Source organism: Oryx dammah, unplaced genomic scaffold, assembly GCF_014754425.2.
Source record: "Oryx dammah isolate SB20612 unplaced genomic scaffold, SCBI_Odam_1.1 HiC_scaffold_21, whole genome shotgun sequence".
Classification (NCBI taxonomy): domain Eukaryota; kingdom Metazoa; phylum Chordata; class Mammalia; order Artiodactyla; family Bovidae; genus Oryx; species Oryx dammah.
In genome coordinates, this window is record NW_024070205.1 from 24,335,666 (window position 1) to 24,358,137 (window position 22,472).

Consider the following 22,472-nt stretch of genomic DNA (forward strand, 5'->3'; position numbering starts at 1 on the left):
TCACATGTGTTTAAAGAATACCTAGAGGTGCCAAACACTGTCCTAGGCAGGAAGGCTGCAGAATAAACAAGACAGACAAGATCCCAGTTCATGTGAGTTATATTCCAGTGAGGGGAACTGGACAAGGAAAAAAAAAAAGGAACATATGAATATATGGGATCGTCTCAATTATGAGGACCATGCTAAAAAATAAAATTAATGATACAGAGGGTGTAGTCAGAAAAGTCTCTCTGAGGGGCTGAGGTTTGAAATAAAGACCTAAGTGACCTCATGGGGGCTTCCCCGGTGGCTCAGTGGTAAAGAATCTGCCTGACAGACTCAGGTTCAATCCCCTGGAGAAGGAAATGGCAACCCACTCCAGTATTTTTGCCTGGGAAATCCCATAGACAGAGGAGCCTGGTGGGTTACAGTCCATGGGGTTGCCAAAGAGTCAGACACAACTTAGTGACTAAACACCAACAGCAAAGTGACCTCAGCCATGTGAGGGTCTGGGAAGAGCATTCTCGGCAAAAGAAGCAGTCAGTGCAGAGCCCAGAGGTGAGAATAAACTTGAATGAGTCAGGAGTAGGAAAAAGGCAGTTCAGCTGGAGCACAATGAATAAGGGAAGAATGCTCCAAGGTGCCACCTGAGAAGCAGGCAGGGCCAGACCATGCCAAGCCCTGTGGGCCACCTTGAAGTTCAGTTCAGTCACTCCGTCATGTCCAACTCTTTGCGACCCCATGGACTGCAGCATGCCAGGCTTCCCTGTCCATCACCAACTAATGGTGGGCTACCATTAGGAACTTGTAATAGGAAACAATGGAAAATTTTCAGCCGAAGTGCTTGATCTAATTTATGTTTCAAGTTGAGAGTCCACAGTCCCAGCCCCTCCCCAGGGCCTCCACTGGGCATCTTATTTTGCCTTGCCCCTGGCTTGCTGGCGTGTTGCAGAGACCAGCCCAGCTCCCACTTGCCAGGGGGCCCTTCAGCTGGCCCTCCTGGATGTCAGGCTCCAAGACCTAGGGGGAGCAAACCGTTTCACTCCACGCTAGTCCTAAGACACCCCCCTTCTCCAGTTCTCATTCCCAGGATTGATCTCTTTGGGGATCACTGACATTAGAAATGTCCAGTCCCTTCAGAAGAAACACCACTGCCTGTCCACAGGGCATAGACCCTAAGGCCCCAAAATGCAGAAAAGAAAACCATAGTTTACCATTTCCAAAAAACTACAGTCTACCATTTCCAAGATCTTTAGTTGTGAAGAGCAGTAGGTAAATAGGAGACTCAACCTGGACCCTAAGTGATTTTTTTTTCTGCTCCACTTCCATTCAGACCACACCCCTAAACCCCACCCAGTCGTTTGCCAGCCTCTCTTCCCCCACAACCCTCCCATCCCCAGAAAGATTGAGGGATGTGAGATTTAGGGACCTGCAGTCCAGAGTATTCCTCCCACATGCCCCTCTACTCAAGCTCCTCTCTCCATACCATTTCTGGAGAAATTACACACACAGCACGTGCAGAATGCACGGTTTCCCGCATGCTAAACCCACACTGAGTAAGGAAACATTTCTCAGAAAAATAAGCTGCAGAGGCATAAATCTGCTAAGAGATTCACCCAATTTACATCCCTAAACAGAACACTTCTCACTCTGCAGCAGCTGCGCTCAGACTGATTCACAACGTCCCATCTTCCAAAAGAACAATCGGTGGAGACTTGCCTGGTATTTACGAAGTAAAACAGTCCACTTGAGGTTTTCCCAGAACAAATGGCTGGTCCCCTCCAAAGTTAAATTCAAGTCTCAGAGTCAAGACCTATTTAGAACTTTTCAAGTGGCAGTTTGTCAAGACAGCACCTTCTTACCCTGTAAGTTGTTTTATGCTGTTTCTGCCCAAATAAGCCTGCCAGAATGACCAGTCCTAGGAGAGAGAACCAGCCCCCTACAGTTGAGGGAGAGACTCCAACGCCAGAGGTCTTTTCACTACTGTGGAGTTCTTGGAACTCCAGGAAGCAGGCATGGGGGTGCCAGATTGTTAGAACTCAGGGAGAACTGTGGAAGCACCAGTAAGTCAACCCAGGGCTTGGACACCTAATTTTGTACCAGTCCCCAAACTGTACACTTCCACCTGCATTGTCCCATCTTTACAACTAGAAAAGCAGTATTGTTAGCCCATCTTACAGATGTGACCATCAAGGCCCAGCCAGATGAAGACTTGCCTATGGTCCCATTACATTTAGAATTAGAAGTGGGGATCAAGCTGAGACCTGACTCCAAAGCTGACTGATTGCCACTGTATCACATCCCCTCTCTCTGTGCAAACCTTTCAGCGTGTCTACGCAAGTAAATCCAAGGGAAGACATCTTAGACTTCAAAATCTTGCAACCAGTCCTCTGTTTTGTTGCGTGGTGATCAACTTTGAAATTACACTCCTTCATCTCAATCGGGTGCCATCTCTGATTTCCCCCTTCCAGGAATTCCCTTAATCTTAGGCTTATGATGCTAACTAGTTCATTTTTCAATTTCTAGACCACCACTAGAACTCCTGAATGGGAATGGGGGACGTGTAAAGTATATCGATGTCTAACTACCAAATAAAACTCTCCAGCCTGCCCATGGAATGTGTCATGGCCAACCTGGCAGACCAAAAGCTAAGGGGCAACCCCTGGGGTTCGCTCAAACAAAAGGCAGAGGGTGAGATGTGGGCTGTCACTGCAGAGCCTATTCAAGTTCAAGATGCATGGCAAGTGCACATTATCCTGTGTGATGTCGGTAATGTCTTTTTTTTTTTTAAGAGATTGATGCCCCCAAGAACCTGCGGGTTGGTTCCCGCACAGCAACCAGCCTTGACCTCGAGTGGGACAACAGTGAAGCAGAGGTTCAGGAGTACAAGGTTGAGTACAGCACCTTGGCGGGCGAGCAGTACCATGAGCTGCTGGTCCCCAAAAGCATCGGACCAACCAGCAGAGCTACACTCACTGGTGAGTAAGCCCTGGCTCCTGCGGGCACAGCAGCTCCTGAGCTCCTCCCAGCGCTCTCCCCAGCCCTGCAAGCCCACATCCAACCACTGCCAAATCCCTCTGATATAACCCACCAAGTACCTATGGCATGTATCTACTGTTCTCCATTGCACTGCCATCCCCTGGTCTAAGCTACTATCACCTCTTGTCTCCACCACTGCAATAAACCCCCATTCTCTCCCGGCCCCTCCACTGTCCTCTTCACTCCATCAGTGATCTTTTCAAAGTACATTTCTAACTATGCCATCCTATTGTGCATCCATTTCAAGGACTTCAGTTGCTTTTGTGATAAACTCCAAACCCTCCCATGGCCTTGGTTTCCCTACCATCTTCTCCAGTCTCCTCCATCTCCCATACCTCCTGGTGCTCCCAGTGTTCCAGGCCCACAGGCCTACTTTTTTTAGTTCCTCAAACACCCTCCTGCCCCAGGGCTTGGCACATGCCTTTCCCTCTGCTTATCAGGCTCTCTCCCCCAACAAGTCTCTTCACCTCATGATGGCAGCTTCCCTTCCAGCTCTCAGTTCGCCTGTCACTTCTCTGGAACCCTGGCTGGTTCCCAGGTGAGGTCAGGTCATCCTTCCTGGCCTGGTAACCCCTCACCTCACAGCACTTCTCAAGGTATCCTTGTGCGCTTGTGGGTATGATTATTGGGTTGTTCATCTCCAGCTTAGACTGAAGCTCTGTGAAAGGGGGATCATGTCTGGTTTTGATCACCATGATTCCCCCAGCATGTAGCACAACATCTAGCACTTACTAGGTCCTGGATAAGTGGAGAATGAATGGATAAATGCATGCATGAATGAATGAGAGCAACTGCACACAGGCTACAAGAAGCCAGTGATAAGCTGATAAATTAAGAGCCTGGTCATGCCTTCTGCATCCTGTAAAGAGTGTGAGTGAGGAGTTGTTGAAAGGTCTTAAATAGGTGATCCAGGGCAGATCTGTACAGCTACAGTGGAGATCAGACAGGAGGAGGGCAAGGTCAGAGGCAGACAGTGGTCAGGAGGCTGTTTGGAGTCAAAGGGAGCGATAATGGTGGTGTGAACTGACACGATGCTGCAGGTCACCGTGATGCTTGGCTGGGGAGCATTCCGTGTCCCCACGTGGTTGTGGAGCCCAACTAGTGCTCTTCCTGGGCCTTAGACACACCCATCCAGGAAAACCTACCTGCTAGGCTTTGCTGAAAGGTAGATGGCTGGAAATGGGGGTACAGTTTTTAGATGGAGACTGTGCAAAACAGCCATGGACCAGAGGCTGGTGGTGTGCTGACAGAGACTTTGTTTATCCTGTGTCTTGGCTTTTCGCAAAAGCATTTGTCATCTCGGTAGACCAGGGATCCACAGCAAAGAGTGCGTAGAGTAAACAAGGGCAGGATAATCAAAGCTGTTTTCCTCCTTAACTGAAATCCCAGACCGCCTTGCCAAATGAGGCTAGTTAAAGTAAATATAATAAATGCTTTTTCCAGACAGACGCACTCCTGAAAACACAGAAAAGAGATGGAAAGATATGCTGACCAAGCAGGTTAATGGGGGTGAATTAAACATAGCAGGAACACACCAGCTGGCATAGGGCCTTTCCAGAAAGCTGGAGACATTCACAAAAATTAAGCTAAACAAAAAAACCTGCAATGATACAAGAGGGAACTGATTCTAGGCACAGCGTATCCCTGCCCAGAGCCGCAGGCTGCTTTGGCAGTTAGCAGCTTTACAAAGATGATGGCTTGATGTTCGGCTGGAGGATACACTATAAAATCACGGGATATAGAGAAGAACTCACTCACATCCTAGCTATTATTTCCCATTAGTGGAAAAAAAGAATATTCTACATTCATTGGTCGTCTGTTATTCCAGGGACCTTCACATAGTTTTAGCTTATTTCATCTTCACAACAGCAAGACTCCTGAGGGACATGAGAACGAAAATATTGCCTGCCATATCAGTCAACTAAGGTGCCACAGCCTTCAGCCATCACATTACAGCCACCCCAGTCATCATCCCCATTTTACAGATAAGGAAACTGAGGCTCAGAGAGTTTGAAAGCTTGCCCGTGTCCCTTTCATGTCAAGGGAGCCATGAAAGGCAGTTGTGATGCCTAGTCAAAAGCTCCCATCCATTTTCACAGCTGCTCTTACTAAAGAAGCAACAGCGAAGGAAGGGTCAAAATTTAAATGTTGCAGACTTCCAAGGAATGGGAAGATTATTATTGAGGAGTGAACTCAGAGATGTTGGTTTTTTTATTTGAGTTGAGCTTATGAAATAAAACTATAAATATATATTACATATAATTATCCCAGGGAGCTCACTGCTGGGAAGATTTATAAAGGCAAATAGCCTTATGTGATTTAAAAAGGGATTATAGGCATGTAAGGAAATCAAGTATGTCTGTACTTGCTGAGATGCCGATTACAAGGATCACTGGCGCTCTTACTGTGGTGTCTAGGGAAAGAGAAGGAAGGACCTGCTGGAGACAAGGCAAAAAGAGGGAGAAGTTTGATCCCAGCTCTTAATATTTCTGTTTACTCCCTCATTGTCCTACCTGGATGCTAAAAAGGAGAGTTTTTCAGCTCCCAAGACTTGTTTTGGGATTTTTGTTGTTGTTGTTGTTGTTCAATTTGTTTGTTTTTGGTTCCCAGCAAGTTATTTGCTTGTATATATAAAACAGGACTCTGGGCTCAGTGGGAAGGACAATTCCAGGCTCATCTGAAACAATTCCTCCCTGGCCAGAAAGCGCAGAAAGGACTAGAAACTTCAGCGCTGCCCATCCCCACCCTCCCTATCCCTTAGTCAAAAACAACTGCAACCATAACAGAAGGTACCATCTCTCCTGCCCCATTTTATTTGAATGCTCAGTTCCATGGGACACGTTAAGAGCCGAGACTCTAAACTCCGTGTGTGTGTGTCTGTTAGTTGCACAGTCACATCCAGCTCTTTGCAACCCCATGGACTGTAGCCCACCAGGCTCCTCTGTCCATGGGATTCCCCAGCCAAGAATATTGGAGTGGATAGCCATTCCCTTCTCCAGGGGATCTTCCCAATCCAGGGACTGAACCCAGGTCTCCTACACTGCAGGCAAATTCTTTCCCATCTAAGCCACCAGGGAGGTCCTAAGACTCTATATCTAGGCTCAACCACATCCTGTGTGGTTTGGAGCCATTGACATGACCTTTCTAAGCCTCTGTTTCATCATATGTAAAAAGGGAATGTTGCCACCTGCCTCATAGCATTTGAGGGGGCTTTCGTGAGATCATGAACTTAATGAATTTAAGGCCATTCTGCTAACATAGCAAAGTACTCATACTCAGATGATGGCAATGATGATGATTAATAAGGAGGCAGAGGAGGAGGTCTATGAGCTAAGAGATGGTTTGGAATGACACCCTGTATAAGTATGGCACAGAGCAGATTCCCAGCTTCTCAAACTGGGGTGTGTGGGGGGACCTGTGGCAATGGGCAGAGCCCTCTCCCCCTAGATCTACAGAATCAGAGTCTGCATTTTAAAAGCTCCTTGGGGATCTGTGTGCACATTAATGGACAAGAAGCACCCAGTTTGAGCATGGCTTCTTCTTTTTTAGATTACCAAGTTTTCATCACTGCCTTTTTATGTTTTATTCATTTTTATTGGAGTATAGTTGCTTTACAATGTTGTGTTACTTTCTACTGCATAGCAAAGTGAACCAGCTTTATGTAAAGGAATGGAGAGAATATGTGGTGCATATAACAATGGACTATTACTCAGCCATAAAAAGGAATACCTAGAGCGTGGCTTTTGAAATCACCCACTTAGGCTTGAGACCAACTTCACTGATGTGTGTCTTTGGCAAATTGCTTCAATTTCTGTGTTTCTGCTTCCTGGCCCGAAGGACATCAGGTCTACCTCACAGGTTGTTTTGAGGATTCAATGAAATCATATTTATTTATGTATCTGAGCACTGGCATATAACAAACATTCAGTAGCCATTTAACCTTTTATCATTTTTAATCCCTATAAAGCTCAGCCTGAGTCCCTTGCAACCTGGCCTCTCCCAGGCACAGTTCACACGCCTTTTATCCTCAGAGTTAGGTGACTCCAAGTCCCTCAAGTTCTATGGCACCCGTATTGGATATTCTTTGAAGAAGCCCTTGTCTCTGCAGCTACCTCTTACCCCTTTGCTGTGGAACATAGGTCCTTCCTGACTCCAGGGCTCAGAGTCACACAGAGAGCTCACAGCACCTCCCCACCCCACCTCCCCCATCATATAACCCACCCCACCCTTTGCAATGCAGAGGCCAGGCTGGGGCACAGAATACCAAACCTTTCTTCTCCATTGGTCTCTCTAGGCAATACCCAGCAAATTCCCTCTGGAGTATGGATTTGTTTCTCAACAACAGACTCCATGTCTACAGTGATTTTTCTCTCTGCCCTTCTATGTCTTTAATGATAAGTCTTTTTTTGTAGGCTCAGGTGGCACTAGTGATAAAGAACTCGCCTGCCTGTGCAGGAGACATAAGAAATGGAGTTTCAATCCCTGGGTTGGGAAGACCCCCTGGAGGAGGGCATGGCAACCCACTCTAGTATTCTTGCCTAGAGAATCCCATGGACAGAGGAGCGTGGCAGGCTACAGTCTGTGGGGTCGCAGAGTTGAACACAACTGAGGCTACTTAGCACTCACACACTCAGCCTGGACCATGTCTGCTTGGCCTGTGTTCCATACCTGGAGTCCCAAAGGGATCCCCAAGTGTTATATGCCATTACAGGCTCACCACTCACTGACTTCCCTCTAGGTTAGAACTGGCAGCAGGTGCCAGGGACTGGCACCACCACTGTTTCCTGAAAAGCAGTGACAAACCATAAACCATACAGAAAACTCCCAGTGGAGGGAGAGTGGGAGGAAGTGAGGAAATGGGGGTGAGGGAAGGAAGGAGATCCTCATTGTTTGACTGGACTTTGGTTAAAAAACCAAAACAACAACAATAGAACCCTGCCTGAGATTGATGCAGATTATAAACACTGCTCTGGCCTGCGTCTGAAGGGACTCTACTACCCTGCCCTCTGAAAATCCGGTGGCTGCAGTGTTCTGTGGACAGGGGAAGGGGGTGTCTTCAGCCGTGAAGAGTCTTGCCTGGTCCCCCTCAGGAACAGGAGCCCACATTTGAGGACCCCTGTGGTCAGGAGAAGGGCAAAAGGAGCTGGCCCGTAGGGCCATGTGAGCCCTAGGCTGTAACCCAGCTCCGGGGACCTGGCTATCACCTCATCTCCATGGGGCAGCCCCTGAACATCTCTTGATGACACCTTCTCACCAGCTGCCTCTGCATGGCGACCACCTGGAACTCCAGTCCACAAACTGCTACTCAGAAAAGTCATCCACAGGGTTAGGAAATCCAGGGGCGTGGAGATTCCTACAGACCTCATGGTGTAACATGGGACTGGAAGAAAACAAAGACCTGCAGCCAGCCGCACACGACATCCACACACACGCACACTGGCTCAAGGCTCATGTCTACAAGCATGGCCCGGTCAGGCCCTGTGAGCTGCCGCCCTCCAGGCTTCTGGTAGCTGGGGAAAGGAAAGCGAGGCCTCGACCAGAGTCCGCTTTGTTTCCTTGGGGCCCCAGTGGAGGTCTCGCGGTGAGAAGAGGGGCTCCTAGAGGTGCTTGTCCACAGGAGGACTTTCCATGGAGAAACCCGAGACCCCCTTAAAGGAGTCCAGCTGGCAGATCGGTGCTGATGGAGGCACTTGGTGTTCACTTCATCCTGTCTGCACTCCCTGACATGCCAGGGCACAAGCCCCAGACCCAGTGCCAGACCTTCAACACCCTGCAGGCTCTTCTGGGGAGGAGGAGCCGGGCAATGGGCCTGGGGCCGGGGCCAGATGGTGCTCAACCTGCTTCGGGCGAAGTCACAGTGACCCCAAGTGGTCAGTTTGGTAAGACAGCCTCTGAGCATGGCACCACCTCCCAGGGGCTGCAGAGACCCAAACAGAAGAAAGGACAGAAAGAGCGGAGGCTTCCACACCCTCCTCCTCACAGCTGGTGCCTACAGGCCTCTGCTCCCTATTTGCACTACAGGGCTGATACAAGGGGACCAGGAGTCAAGCCAGGTGGGAATTTTTCTGTTTCTGCTTTGACTTCTTCAGCAGGGAATGCTTGTTTACAGTAAAGACCCACAGGTGGGATGTTCCTATAGGACAGAGGGTGATGACCCATGTTCCTCATTAATCCCACTGGCAACAAAAAAAGCTGTATATGAGAACAGTCCTTGGTGATGATTTTCTGTTTTAAACATAAGTTTGTAGGACCAGTCCCTTCCTTAAAGTCAGCATGGAGTCTTCTCTTGATGCTTGAACATCATCCACAGCCTCAAACCAGGGTGGTGTCCTCCAAAACCTTTCTCATTCAGGGAATCCTGGAGAAGCATCTACCATTCCGCTCAACAAGATCAGAAGGGGGAAGCCTGAGAGGTTAGACCCAGAACAGCAAAAAGTAGATTGTTGCCTACCTGGCATGATTTCAGGGGTTCCCAGAAGATCCTCTGTCTTCATATATCCCCCCATCCATGAAACCATCTATGAAATTCCCTGCTGGAGATGTCCCTGTGAGAAGCCCCATATTGGGTCCCTGGTTTTCATGAACTTTTACCAGATACACGTTTGCCTATGTTATTCCCTCAGCCTGCAATGCCCTTTCCCCAACCAAATATCCCCTGATCATTCAAACTCAGCTCAGATATTCTCTCATAGAAGTCTTCCCAACATCACTGTTGGCCCTGCCATGCTGCCTCTACATATTATACATTTTTTTCACTATACTGAATTAAAATATAAAAAAAAAAATCAAGTCGCTTGACCCAAAGACCTAAGAGTATAGTGAGGAGACTAACAAGAAAACTAACAATAACAACATAATAGCATGGTTGTTAGGAAAACTAAGAGAGTAGCTGCAAACTCCCTGGGGACAGGGTCCTTGGTTTGCCCCTCCCTTTAAAGGCAGGTGTCATTCTTTTCCTTTAAAGTTTTGGATTTTTAACATTTATTTATTATTTTTTTTGCGTTGTTATTTTATTTTATTTTTTATTTTTTATTTTTTTTTAATTTTTACTTTACAATTCTGTATTGGTTTTGGCATAGATTGACATGAATCCACCACAGGTCTTTGTTGCTGTGTGCGGACTTTCTCTCGCTGCAGGGAGTGGGGCTACTCTCTAGCTGCAGCACGCAGGCTTCCCACTGCAGTGGCCTCTCTCGTTGCGGAGCACTGACTCTAGGTGCGCATGGCCTTCGGTAGTTGTGGTACACGGGCTTAGCTGTGCTAGTCCAGTAGTTGTGGTACCGGGGACATGTTGGATCTTCCCGGGTCAGGGATCAAACCCACATCCCCTGTACTGGCAGGCGGATTCCTAACCACTGGACCACCAGGGAAGTCCAAAGGCTGGCATCTTTTAAGTGCACTCAGTTCAGTTCAGTCCCTCAGTCATGTCAGACTCTTTGTGACCTCATGGACTGCAGCATACCAGGCTCCCCTGTCCATCGCCAACTCCCAGAGCTTACTCAGACTCGTGTCTGTCCATAGAGTCAGTGTTGCCATCCAACCATCTCATCCTTTGTCGTCCCCTTCTCCTCCTGCCTTCAATCTTTCCCAGCATCAGGGTCTTTTCAAATGAGTCAGCTCTTCGCATCAGGTGGCCACAATATTGGAGTTTCAACTTCAGCATCAGTCCTGCCAATGAATATTCAGGACTGATTTCCTTTAGGATGGACTGGTTGGATCTCCTTGCAGTCCAAGGGACTCTCAAGAGTCTTCTCCAACACCACAGTTCAGAAGCATCAAATCTTCAGTACTCAGCTTTCTTTATAGTCCAACTCTCACATCCATACCTGACTACTGGAAAAACCATAGCTTTGACTAGACAGACCTTTGTTGGAAAAGTAATGTCTCTGCTTTTTAATATGCTGTCTAGGTTGGTGATAGCTTTTCCTCCGAGGAGCAAGCATCTTTTAATTTCATGGCTGCAGTCACCATCTACAATGATTTTGGAGCCCCCAAAAATAAAGTCTCTCACTGTTTCCATTGTTTCCCCGTCTATTTGCCATGAACTGATGGGACCAGATGCCATAATCTTCGTTTTCTGAATGTTGAGTTTTAAGCCAACTTTTTCACTCTTCTCTTTCATCAAGAGGCTTTTTAGTTCTTCTTCACTTTCTGCCATAGGGTGGTGTCATCTGTATATCTGAGGTTATTGATATTTCTCCTGGCAATCTTGATTCCAGCTTGTGCTTTATCCAGCCCAGCATTTCTCATGATGTATTCTGCATATAAATTAAATAAGCAGAGTAACAGTATACAGCCTTGACATACTCCTTTCCTGATTTGGAACCAGTCTGTTGTACCATGTCCACTTCTAACTGACCTACATACAGATTTCTTGACCTACATACAGATTTCTCAGGAGGCAGGTCAGGTGGTCTGGTATTCCCACCTCTTTAAGAATTTTCCATAGTTTGTTGTGACCCACACAGTCAAAGGCTTTGGCGTAGTCAATAAAGCAGAAATAGATGTTTTTCTGGTATTCTCTTGCTTTTTTGATGATCTAACTGAAGTTGGCAATTTGATCTCTGGTTCCTCTGCCTTTTCTAAATCCAGTTTAAACATCTAGAAGTTCATAGTTCACGTACTGTTGAAGCCTGGCTTGGAGAATTTTGAGCATTACTTTGCTAGTGTGTGAGATAAGTGCAATTGTGAGGTAGTTTGAACATTCTTTGGTATCGCCTTTCTTTTGGATTGAAATGAAAATTGACCTTTTCCAGTCCTGTGGCCACTGCTGAGTTTTCCAAATTTGCTGGCATGTTGAGTGCAGCATTTTCACAGCATCATCTTTTAGGACTTGAAATAGCTCAACTGGAATTCCATCACCTCCACTAGCTTTGTTCATAGTGATGCTTCAGCAAACCAAATCCCCAACCCCAGTTTGGTAGGCTTGAACTTCACATATACTCTGGAGATGAACACAGGGATTTGGAGATGGAAAGGTTCCATATTTCTAAATGCCTGTGTGAACCTAACCAAGCCTGCAGACCCCAGGTATCTTATTCATGCTTTTGCTGGAAAGACACAGCAATCTCAGTTTCTTAGGCCTCCTTCTCCCACTACTTTCCTGCCAGCAGCAGGAAGCATGAAGAACAGGTCTCCTAGACAGAGGGAAGTGAGTCATCCTGCCTTTATCACCCACCCACAGTCCTTGCAGTGCAGGTGAGAATCTGCTCATTGAGCTAGTTGGGCTCACTGAGCTCATAATTCGAGCTAGTTGCTCTCTAGCTCTAACTAATCTCTTCCTGTTCACCATGCCCCATCCTGCCCACTGGAGAATTCCATATCTCCGCCCCTCAACCTTTCCTAATCTTGGCTAGCTTTCAAGATTCAATTCAAGTCCCTTCTCTAGAAAGTCTTCTCTGGCTACTCCAGCCCAGCCCATGCTGATTTTATCCTCACTCTGAAGCTGTTTTCTTAGTTAGCTTCCCATGGAGTGGTACCAAATCACCTTCAAATTCCCATTTGCTTACTCCATTTCCCTCTCCTAGCCTGTAAGACTCATAGGGACCATGCTATGATGTATCAGAAAGAACAATGAACCTGCATTCCAAGCCCTGTTTCATTGTGTATTAGCATTGTGACCTTGGTTTGAGAAATGGACTTCTCCAGTCCTCTGTTTACCCATAAGTAATGCCCTCTCGGTGGAGTGGAAAACAAGATAACATGTATGAATCTCTAAGAAACTAGTCAATCAATAATGGACCTCTTGGCCACCAGGCTCTCAAAGTTCTCTTTTGATTTTTATCCCTCCTTTATTCCCTCTCTTTCTTTTTTATTATTCTTGTAGATTACCCATTGCCTGCAGCTCAGTGCTTGGCATATTCTTGTTATTCAGTCACTAAGTCATATCCGGCTCTTTGAGACCCCCATGGACTGTAGCGCACCAGGCTTCTCTTTCCTTTACTATCTCCTGGAGTCTGCTTAAACTCATTGAGTTAAACTCTGTTGAGCCCATGATGCCAATCAACCATCTCATCTTCTGTCCTCCCCTTCTCCTCTCCTTCAATCTTTCCCAGCATCAGGGTCTTTTCCAATGAGTCAGCTCTTTGCATCAGGTGACCAAAGTATTGGAGCTTCAGCTTCGGCATCAGTCCTTCCAATGAATATTCAAGGTATATATGGGTGCTCAATAAATAATGAATTTCCTTTTCAGTACAGATTTCTTTTTATCTCTTTAAGGACAAGGGTGATTCCATTCAGCTCACCCTTGTATCAAGTACACAACCCTGTGCCCAGCACAAAGGAGACCTTCAATCATGTTTGTTGAGTGCATGAACTGTGTGCTTTGCATGTTCAAAGAAGAATGGATATGCAGGGAAAGAGTTGAGAGAAGTGTCATCCTCTGAGTTGAACCAATGAAGTTCTATAAGGGATGGAGAGTGGTGGTTTCCCATGGGATGAATTTTCTGAGCTATTGTTAAAAAGGGAGCAGAGCCATTCATATGCTACTGCTTGCAGGAGTTGGACAGAAAGATAAAGGGAGCATTGACAGAGAGCAATGGAGTCTTTAAAAAGTGAGAAATCCCTAGGAGTCTTCCAAGTGCTGATATATAAGTGTACCCTCTATGCCTTGGGTACGCATTTCCTTTTCCAGCAGAAAGTGTATTTTACCTGCTGGCAAAGAGCAACAATTCACTTGTAGCACAGGAAGAAAGCTGCTGAAAATCAAAGAAAAGCAGCAGGCAGGAGCCTATAAGCGAGTCCCACTTCCCCATCCCCTAGACAGAAAGCTTGGAGAGAGAGCACTTTAAATTCTACTCTGCACTTTTCTGGGAGAAGATGATTCTGTTGTAAATTATTGAACATTTCATTTAAGCTTCATAAATAAGAAACTCAGATGAAATCGGCACATGCTGGATCCGTTTGGCAACATATAATTTCTGTCTTCCTCCCTCAATCTGTCACCCTCCATCTACGTTGGAAAATTTCTACTTCATTATAGGCAATTGAAGGTCTCAATCAGTTGTCTGAGAGTAGTTTATGTCCCAAAGGTAATCTAATTTCTCCAGCCAAGTATGTACCTGGGACTTGCCGAACATACTGGTGGAGATATAAATATGTTCTTTGAACAGATCTGGGGAGTTGCAATAGCCCAATTCAATCCAGTGACACATACCAGCCCAGCCAGGGGCCAGCTCCTTGCTGACACCTGAACTCCCTAAATCCCTGGTTTCATCAGAGTCAGTGGGCTAAGCTTCAGCAAACTGACAACAGGTGTGCCGAGGACCAACCTGTACCTGTCTGGGGCTCACCAAAAAATGACTCAAAATTCTAGAATAGTTCTCTGAGCAAGGTAATGCTACAGGCTACTCTTACGATCCAGCAGGTACTGTACTTTCTCTACACTGGCTCATTTAATCCCCAGGACCCTCTGAGATAGACACTATTATTCTTACCATTCTACAGACAATAAAGCTCAAAGATATGAAGGAATAAGAGTTACACAAGTATGTTCAGTTGGTGCAAAAGTATTGAGGTTTTGCATTGTTGGACTTTGCCATTGAATATTGGAATACATTCTTAAATAAATATGGTTATGTTATACATCATTTTAATGCATATTTCTCACTTTAGGTTTCTTGCTAATGACATTACTTGCTGTGTATTTTATATGTATTTTACACTATGGAAGTGATGTTAGACAAAAATAAAATTTGAGTGATTTTCTTATTTGAGTTCAAAATGGGTTGTAAAGCAGCAGAGATAACTTCCCAATATCAACAATCCATTTGGCTCAGGAACTGCTAATGAACGTACAGTGCAGTGGTGGTTCAAGAAGTTTTTCAAAGAAGATGAGAGCCTTGAAGATGAGGTGAATAGTGGCTGGCCATCAGAAGTTGACAACAATTGAGAGCAATCATCAAAGCTGACCCTCTTACTACATGAGAAGTTGCCGAACTCAATGTAGACCATTCTATGGTCGTTCAGCATTTGAAACAAACTGAAAAGGTGAAAAAGTTCAATAAGTGGATGCCTCCTGAGCTGACCAAAAGTTTAAAAAAAAATGTCATTTGGAAGTGTCATCTTCTCTTATTCTCTGCAACAAGGAACCATTACTTGATCGGATTGTGATGTGTGATGAAAAGTGGATTTTATATGACAACTGACAATGACCAGCTCAGTGGTTGGACTAAGCAGTTCTAAAGCACTTCCCAGAGCAAAACTTGCACCAGTGAAAGGTCATGGGCACTGTTTGGTAGTCTACTGCCCGTCCGATCCACTACAGCTTTCTGAATCCCAGTGAGACCATTGCATCTGAGAAGTATGCTCAGCAAATTGATGAGATGCGCCGAAAACTGCAGTGCCTGCAGCTGGCACTGGTCAACAGAAAGGGCCCAGTTCTTCTCCACAACAACGCCCAGCCACAGGTCACACAACCAGCGCTTCAAAAGTTGAACGAACTGGGCTACAAAGTTTTGCCTCATCCACCGTATTCACGTCACCGCTCGCCAACCAACTACCACTTCTTCAAGCATCTGGACAACTTTTTTCAGGGGAAACACTTCCACAACCACCAGGAGACAGAAGATGCTTTCCAAGAGTTTGTTAAATCCCGAAGCATGGATTTTTACACTATAGGAATAAGCAAGCTTATTTCTCATTGGAAAAATTGTGTTAATTGTAATGGTTCCTATTTTAATTAATAAAAATGTGTTTGAAATGAGTTACAATGATTTAAAATTCACAGTCCAAAACCACCACAATTACATTTGAACCAACCTAATAGAAAGTGGCAGAACCTGAATATTAATGCCCAGCAGACCTCAAAGTTCACCTCCACCAGTGTTGACACTTTATTTTTTAAAATATTTATTTTTTATGTTTGACTGAGCCAGGTCTTAGTTGTGGCATGCAGGATCTCTGCTGCTTCATCTGGGATCTTGTGCTGGCGGTGCACAGGCTTCTGTCTAGTTGTGGTGTGCAGGCTCTGGAGTGCGTGGGCTCAGTAGTTGTGACTCACAGGCTCAGTTCCCGGTTGGCATGTGGGATCTTAGTTCCCCAGCCAGGGATCGAACCCACATCCCCTGCCTTGGAAGGCAGTTCTTAACCAATGGACCACTAATGTTGACACTTTAGAGAAAGAAAGAACTAAAGGTAAGGAACTGGCTGGAGCTGGTTTAAGAAGAGGGGAAAAGGGGCTGATTCTAACACATTCTGACCTGGTTAGCAAGGCCTGGTAGGTTCTGCCTTACCTGGGCATGGAGGGGCTTACTGCACAGGCTGTACTAAAACCACACTAAGGAGGGAGTGCAGAACCCTCCGGCTCCCACACAGCATTCGCCTTTCTGAAACCAAGCCCTTCTTAAGGAAGGGTTGTTCGATGCATTTCCTGTCGAAATCATCCCTCTTCCTTCAAGGCTCCTGGGAGGTCACAACTGCTCTGGGGAGGGGAGGGCCTGAATGGAAGAGTAAGGCATTCAGTCCTAAAAGCCCTGACCCCTGAGGCCAGAAGCCAAGGGTCATCTCCAGCTGGTCACAGACTTACTCTTTGCCTCGTGTGTGTGCTTAGTCGCTCAGTCATGTCCGACTCTTTTGTGACCCTTTGGACTGTAGCCCGCCAGGCTCCTCTGACCTTGGGGACTCTCCAGGCAAGAAGACTGGAGTGGGTTGCCATGGCCTCTTCCAGGGGATGGTCTCAACCCAGGGATTGACCCCAGGTCTCCCACATTGCAGGCAGATTCTTTACCACCTGAGCCACCAGGGAAATGTTTGTGTCCTGCCACAATTCGTCTATTGTAATCCTCATTCCAGTGTGATGGTATTAGAAGATGGAGCCTTTGAGAGATGACTAGGTCATGAGGGTAGAGTCCTTATGAAAGGGACTAGTGATCTCGTAAAAGAGACCTCAGAGAGTTTTCTTGCTTTTTTGCTGTATGAGCACTCAGCGAGAAGATGGTCTATGAACCAGGAAGCAGGAGCTCACCAGACATCAAATCTGCTGGTGCCTTGATCTTGAACTTCTTAGCCTCCAGAACTGTGAGAAACACATGTTTATTGTTTGAGTCACCAGCCCATAGCAGCCTAAGCAGACAAAGACACCAAGGGCCAACAGAGGTGGAGACTGGAGTGATGCAGTTGGAAAGCCAAGGCATACCACCAAGGATTCCCAGCAGCTACTGGAAGCTAGGAAGAGCCAAGGGTATTCCCCATTTAAAGCCTTTGGAAGGAGCATGGGTCCACCAACACCTTGATTTGGCCCTCTAGACACCAGAACTGGGAGAGAATACATTTCTGTTGTTTTAAGCCAAGTTTGTGATCCTCTGTCATGGCACCCACCCAGGTCTCCCACACTGCAGGTGGATTCTTTACTGACTGAGCCACTAGGGAAGCCCAAAATGTTTGTGTCCCCCCAAAATTCATGTTTGGTAATCCTCATTCCAGTGTGATGATATTAGGAGATGGAGCCTTTGGGAGATGACTAGTCACGAGGGAAACTAATGCAGATGGGGAAGACTCCCCATCTCACACTCCTCATAAGGTTGTGGTAACGGTCAAAACAGTCCGATCACCAGAGCACTGAGGAACCTAAATGGGAAGAAATTCAAAAAAGATGGAATATATGTACATGTATACATATAGCTGATTCACTTTGCTGTACACAAAAACTAACACAGTGTAAAGCAACTGTATTCCTATAAAAAAATTTTTTTCAAAAAACAAGTAGTTTGAAAAGAACAAGTGTTATTATACAAATGCAGAACAGCATGATCATCAATCTTGGTTCTAGTTGAGCCTACACAAAGAGATACCCAAAAGGCTTCAGACTGACAACAAGGGACCCACAGATGATGATTTGATCTTGTTGTATTTTTTTTTTTACAATTTCAGTCTTAATAAATGAGGGTGAGTTTGATGCTAGTTTGGTGCTAGAAAAAGGCCCCCAAAGATGTCCACATTATAATCCTTGGAATATGTGACTATGTCATCTTACACTGACAAAAGGAAGTATAGATGTAATTAGGTTAAGGATCTTAAGATGGGGAGACTATCCCATGCTAATCAAGACCAGTGTAATCTCAAGGATCCTTTTTAAAAGGATGCAGAGAGATCAGAGTAGAAGATGGAATCGTGGAAGAAGAGCTCAGAGAAAAAAACGATTTGAAAAAATGTTACCTCTGACTTTCAAGATGGATTATGAGACTACAAGCCAAGGGATGCAGGAAACCTGTAGAAGCTAGAAATGGTAAAGAAATAAATTCTTTCCTAGAGTCTCCAGAAAGAACACTGCCCTGCCAAACTCCAGAACTGTAAAATAATAGATGTATTGTTTTGAACCACTAGACTGTGGTAATTTGTTGCAACATAAATAGGAAATTAATAGATCCATCAAACTGGTTGAACTGAAAATGAATGTGGGTAAGAGGATAGGGAGACACCCCAGATAATTCTAGATATTCTGGGAGATCCCCAGTGATCCTTTGTATTGAATCCTAAGAATTTCGCTGTGTAGTTGGGAAGTTTTTTCCATTTTCTCCAGTTCCCTAGGATCCCCCAGAAGTCATCCTCGCATTGAAATGCCCTTGGTAGCTACTACAGGGCACTACATGCCCTTACACTAAAGACCCAACAGCCTTGTGCTCAGTGAGACAGTCAATGTACAGTTGCTCCCCAGAAAGGATGCAGACATCCCCCTATGGCCTCAGTCCCTGTCTATAACAGGTGCCTCAGTCCCTGTCTATAACAGGTGCAGCTTGTTCTTCATCCACAACGTTCAACAAATGCTTTACAAGCTTATGTCCATATAGTGCCTCAATTATACACTCCCCCAATTCAGTGTAAGCAAGAAATCCCCTCACCAGTTTTAGCCAACCTGAGACTCTAAGTGCCTTGAGACTTCCACAGCAGAGCACAGTTCTGAAGGTCACTGACCAGGACAGCCCCACTGCACTCCCAAGGAGACTGGCAGCAAAAAGGAAGCTCTGCACTGACCAGTTCATCCTCTTGACTTGGTGTGGATTTCCTACATGGTGAAATTAGGATTTCCTAATAGGTAAAATGAGGAAATGGTAACCCACTCCAATATTCTTGCCTGGAAAATCGCATGGACAGAGGATCCTGGCAAGCTAAGTCCATGGGGTCACAAGGAGTCAGACATGACTGTGCGCACATGCAATGCAAATGGATAAAATTAGGAGGGAATTAAACACAAGATCTGAACAGGAGCCTAAGGTCATTTGCTCCACCCCATCCCAATTCAGCCTTCCCCATCCCTGACATACATGGGATAACATTTGTTTCTGCATCTACCAACAGATCTGGTGCCTGGCACTGAGTATGGAATTGGAATATCTGCCGTCATGAACTCCCAGCAAAGTGTACCAGCCACCATGAATGCCAGGACTGGTGAGTAGGAAGACTGGTGTGGAAAGAGACCAGGACACTCTGTGACCTGAGGGCCACCGAGGACTGGTCAGATGGCAATTCCCCCTAGCGAACAGGTCCCTGGGTGAGGATTATTGGCCTAGCAACACCATCTACCTGTAGCTCTCTGATTCCCTGTGCCTACCCTCTGACATCTGACATGCAGGATGGAGTCCCACCCTCCCCTCACACTTGGCACCCAATGGTCTGAAGGGTTGCCTACTGTTGTGCAGAGCAGAGGTGTAAAACCCCATAAAAGCCAGTGTTGTAGCAATCTAGATCATCTCACAGCAGGCAGAATGTGATACTTCTCACCCCATAGGACAGAACCTTCAGAAAGGCCACAGGGTGAAGGTCTAGACTTGGAAACAATCCATTTGAGCTTGGAGAAAGGAGAAGTCCACTGAGACTCTTGCTATTCTGGATTCAAAAATTTTGGTTTCAAATCCCAGGCAAACTCCAAAGTCATTTTAGTAACTAGTAGCAGCATGGGCTGGGCTGGGAATTCTGAACCAATCCCTGTCCCAAGGTTGCTGAGCATAGACAACCTCTCTAGAGAACCTCAAGACATGGGTCCCCAGGAGTCCTCAGATCTTGTTGCCTACACACCTGTGGCCAGGTCAGTCAGAATGTCACCAGGAACAGAGGTAGTTATGGTTGCCAGGAGCAGCATATCCGTACTTGATGGTAGCACCTGTTTTGCCCTGGTTGGCTTACTGAGAAAGGCTGAGAGAAAATGGAGAGCTTAAAAATCAGCAGCCCACAGGTGGGTATCTTGAGTTACTAATGCCTGCCTGCAGATTATTCATCTATATGCCAAGCCCCTGGCCATCTTTCAAAGGGAAGGTGCTTAACAAAGTGTGGGATTAGTGTCAGCAATGACAAGCCAATCTTCATGGTCAGCAGACCCGTTGATAGCTTAGAAATCCACTGGGGGCCTAATTCCAATAAATACTGGCCCTCGTGTGGAACTTACGTAAAATAGGCTGCTTATTTTGACCCACAGAACTCGATAGTCCTCGAGACCTCATGGTGACAGCCTCCTCGGAAACCTCCATCTCCCTCATCTGGACCAAGGCCAGCGGCCCCATTGACCACTACCGAATTACCTTTACGCCATCCTCTGGGATCGCCTCTGAAGTCACCGTGCCCAAGGACAGGACCTCGTATACCTTGACAGATCTAGAGCCCGGGGCAGAGTACATCATTTCAATCACAGCTGAGAGGGGCCGGCAGCAGAGCCTGGAGTCCACTGTGGATGCCTTCACAGGTACCTGGGCAGCAGAAATCTCAGCTGGGTTCAGGGATCAGTGGATCTTAGGATGAGAAGATCATCTAGGCAACCCACTCTTCCAACACCCCATTGCCTCTAGAGAAAGAAGAATTCTAGAGAAAGGGAGAGAAAGAAGAGACAGAGAAGAAATTAATAAATACCTCAAGAAAGAATGTGTATGTGTGTGCTCAGTCACTCAGTTGTGTCTGACTCTTTACAACCCCATGAACTGTAGCCCAACAGGCTCCTCTGTTCATGAAATTTTACCGGCAAGAATACTGGAGTTGGTTGCCATTTCCTACCCCAGGGGATCTTTCCACCCAGGGACTGAAGCTGTATCTCCTGTGTGTCTCCTGCATTGGCAGGCAGACTCTTTACCACTGAGTCATCTGGGAGGCCTAAGAGAGAAGGGCTGGAGGTGAGGAGAGAGATGAACAAGGCTACCTGCGTGCCTGAAATTATGTCTGGTTCCCACAGGCTGGTCAGAGTAGTTAATTCTGTTCATTTTCTGCCTGCACTAAGTCAGTGGGCATTCAGAGGGTCCATGGGATCATGTTCAATTCCTCCCAGGATAGAAGTTTTAAATCCTCCATCAGTATTATGAATAATTCACAGAGGTGATGCTGTTTTTATACTGCTGAGGGCATTCAGTTTTCAGTATCTAGCTTGGAGAAAGGAGAGTGAATGAGATAGCAGAGTAAGGATGTGGGCGCTCTGGTTAACAAGTGCAGGTGTAGTCCTTACTAACTGGGGAAGCAGATCTCTTTGGTCAGATATCTCCTCTACCCCAGTGGCCCCACCAGTTTATGTGGATTTCAGAACCATTCATTTCCTCTGTTTTCAGGCTTCCGCCCCATCTCCCATTTGCACTTTTCTCACGTGACCTCCTCCAGTGTGAACATCACCTGGAGTGACCCATCCCCTCCAGCAGACAGACTCATTCTCAACTACAGCCCCCGGGATGAAGAGGAAGAAATGATGGAGGTCTCCCTGGATGCCACCAAGAGGCATGCTGTCCTGATGGGCCTGCAGCCAGCTACCGAGTACATTGTGAATCTGGTGGCAGTCCATGGCACAGTGACCTCTGAGCCCATCGTGGGCTCCATCACCACAGGTGGGGTTGGAGGACTTGGCAGCAGGTGATAATGGGGATTCCCACGGTGACCTTTATGAAATTTACAAAGAGAAACACCCAAGGAGTAGGGGACCACCTTGTTTATCCAGAGAGGGTCTATGTATGGGTTGTTCTTAAACAGTCACCTCTTCCAGGGCTGCACAAAATGTATAAGATAGGAAGCTTCCACTTAGAGGATAGGATGGACTTGATGTCTTAAGGAGGCCAGGGCTTTAATGCATTGATCCAGAGGTCCTCCTTCTATCAACTTAGAAGAAAATTCTGGAGAGAGCTAATATCCAAGAGGACACCCTTCTACAGTGAGGAGACATCTGTTCCTCTTCTGGAGAGCCATCTCTTGACTGCCCAGTCAGTTCAATTTGTGAATGATGTTTCCCCAGAATCATATGAGACTGGCATGCATCTATATAGGGACCTGGTACTCTGAGAATGGGGTTGATCTGCATGTTGTCTGAAAACACAGGTACTCTGAGATGCACTGAATCACTTGCATCTCATCCTTCTTACATACAGTCACAAATATGAGTGTGATGTGGGTGAGAACATGTGTGTTTGAGTGATTTCTTATATACAAGAATTGAACAAGTGGATTAAACACTCAGCTGGTTTTGGCCCTGTAACCTGCCAGTAGTAAAAAAAAAATAG

The 22,472-nt window shown here is 46.2% G+C and overlaps 1 protein-coding gene across 1 annotated transcript in view; it reads left to right on the forward strand.

Annotated features, from left to right (window-relative positions):
• Window positions 1–22,472, forward strand: part of TNR (tenascin R) — a 93,591-nt gene that overhangs the window by 25,619 nt on the left and 45,500 nt on the right. The window contains exons 7-10 of the mRNA XM_040263923.1: window positions 2,772–2,957; window positions 19,312–19,401; window positions 20,426–20,689; window positions 21,537–21,806. Coding sequence (XP_040119857.1) covers window positions 2,772–2,957; window positions 19,312–19,401; window positions 20,426–20,689; window positions 21,537–21,806 — 810 coding nt within the window. The remainder of the gene's footprint in view (window positions 1–2,771; window positions 2,958–19,311; window positions 19,402–20,425; window positions 20,690–21,536; window positions 21,807–22,472) is intronic.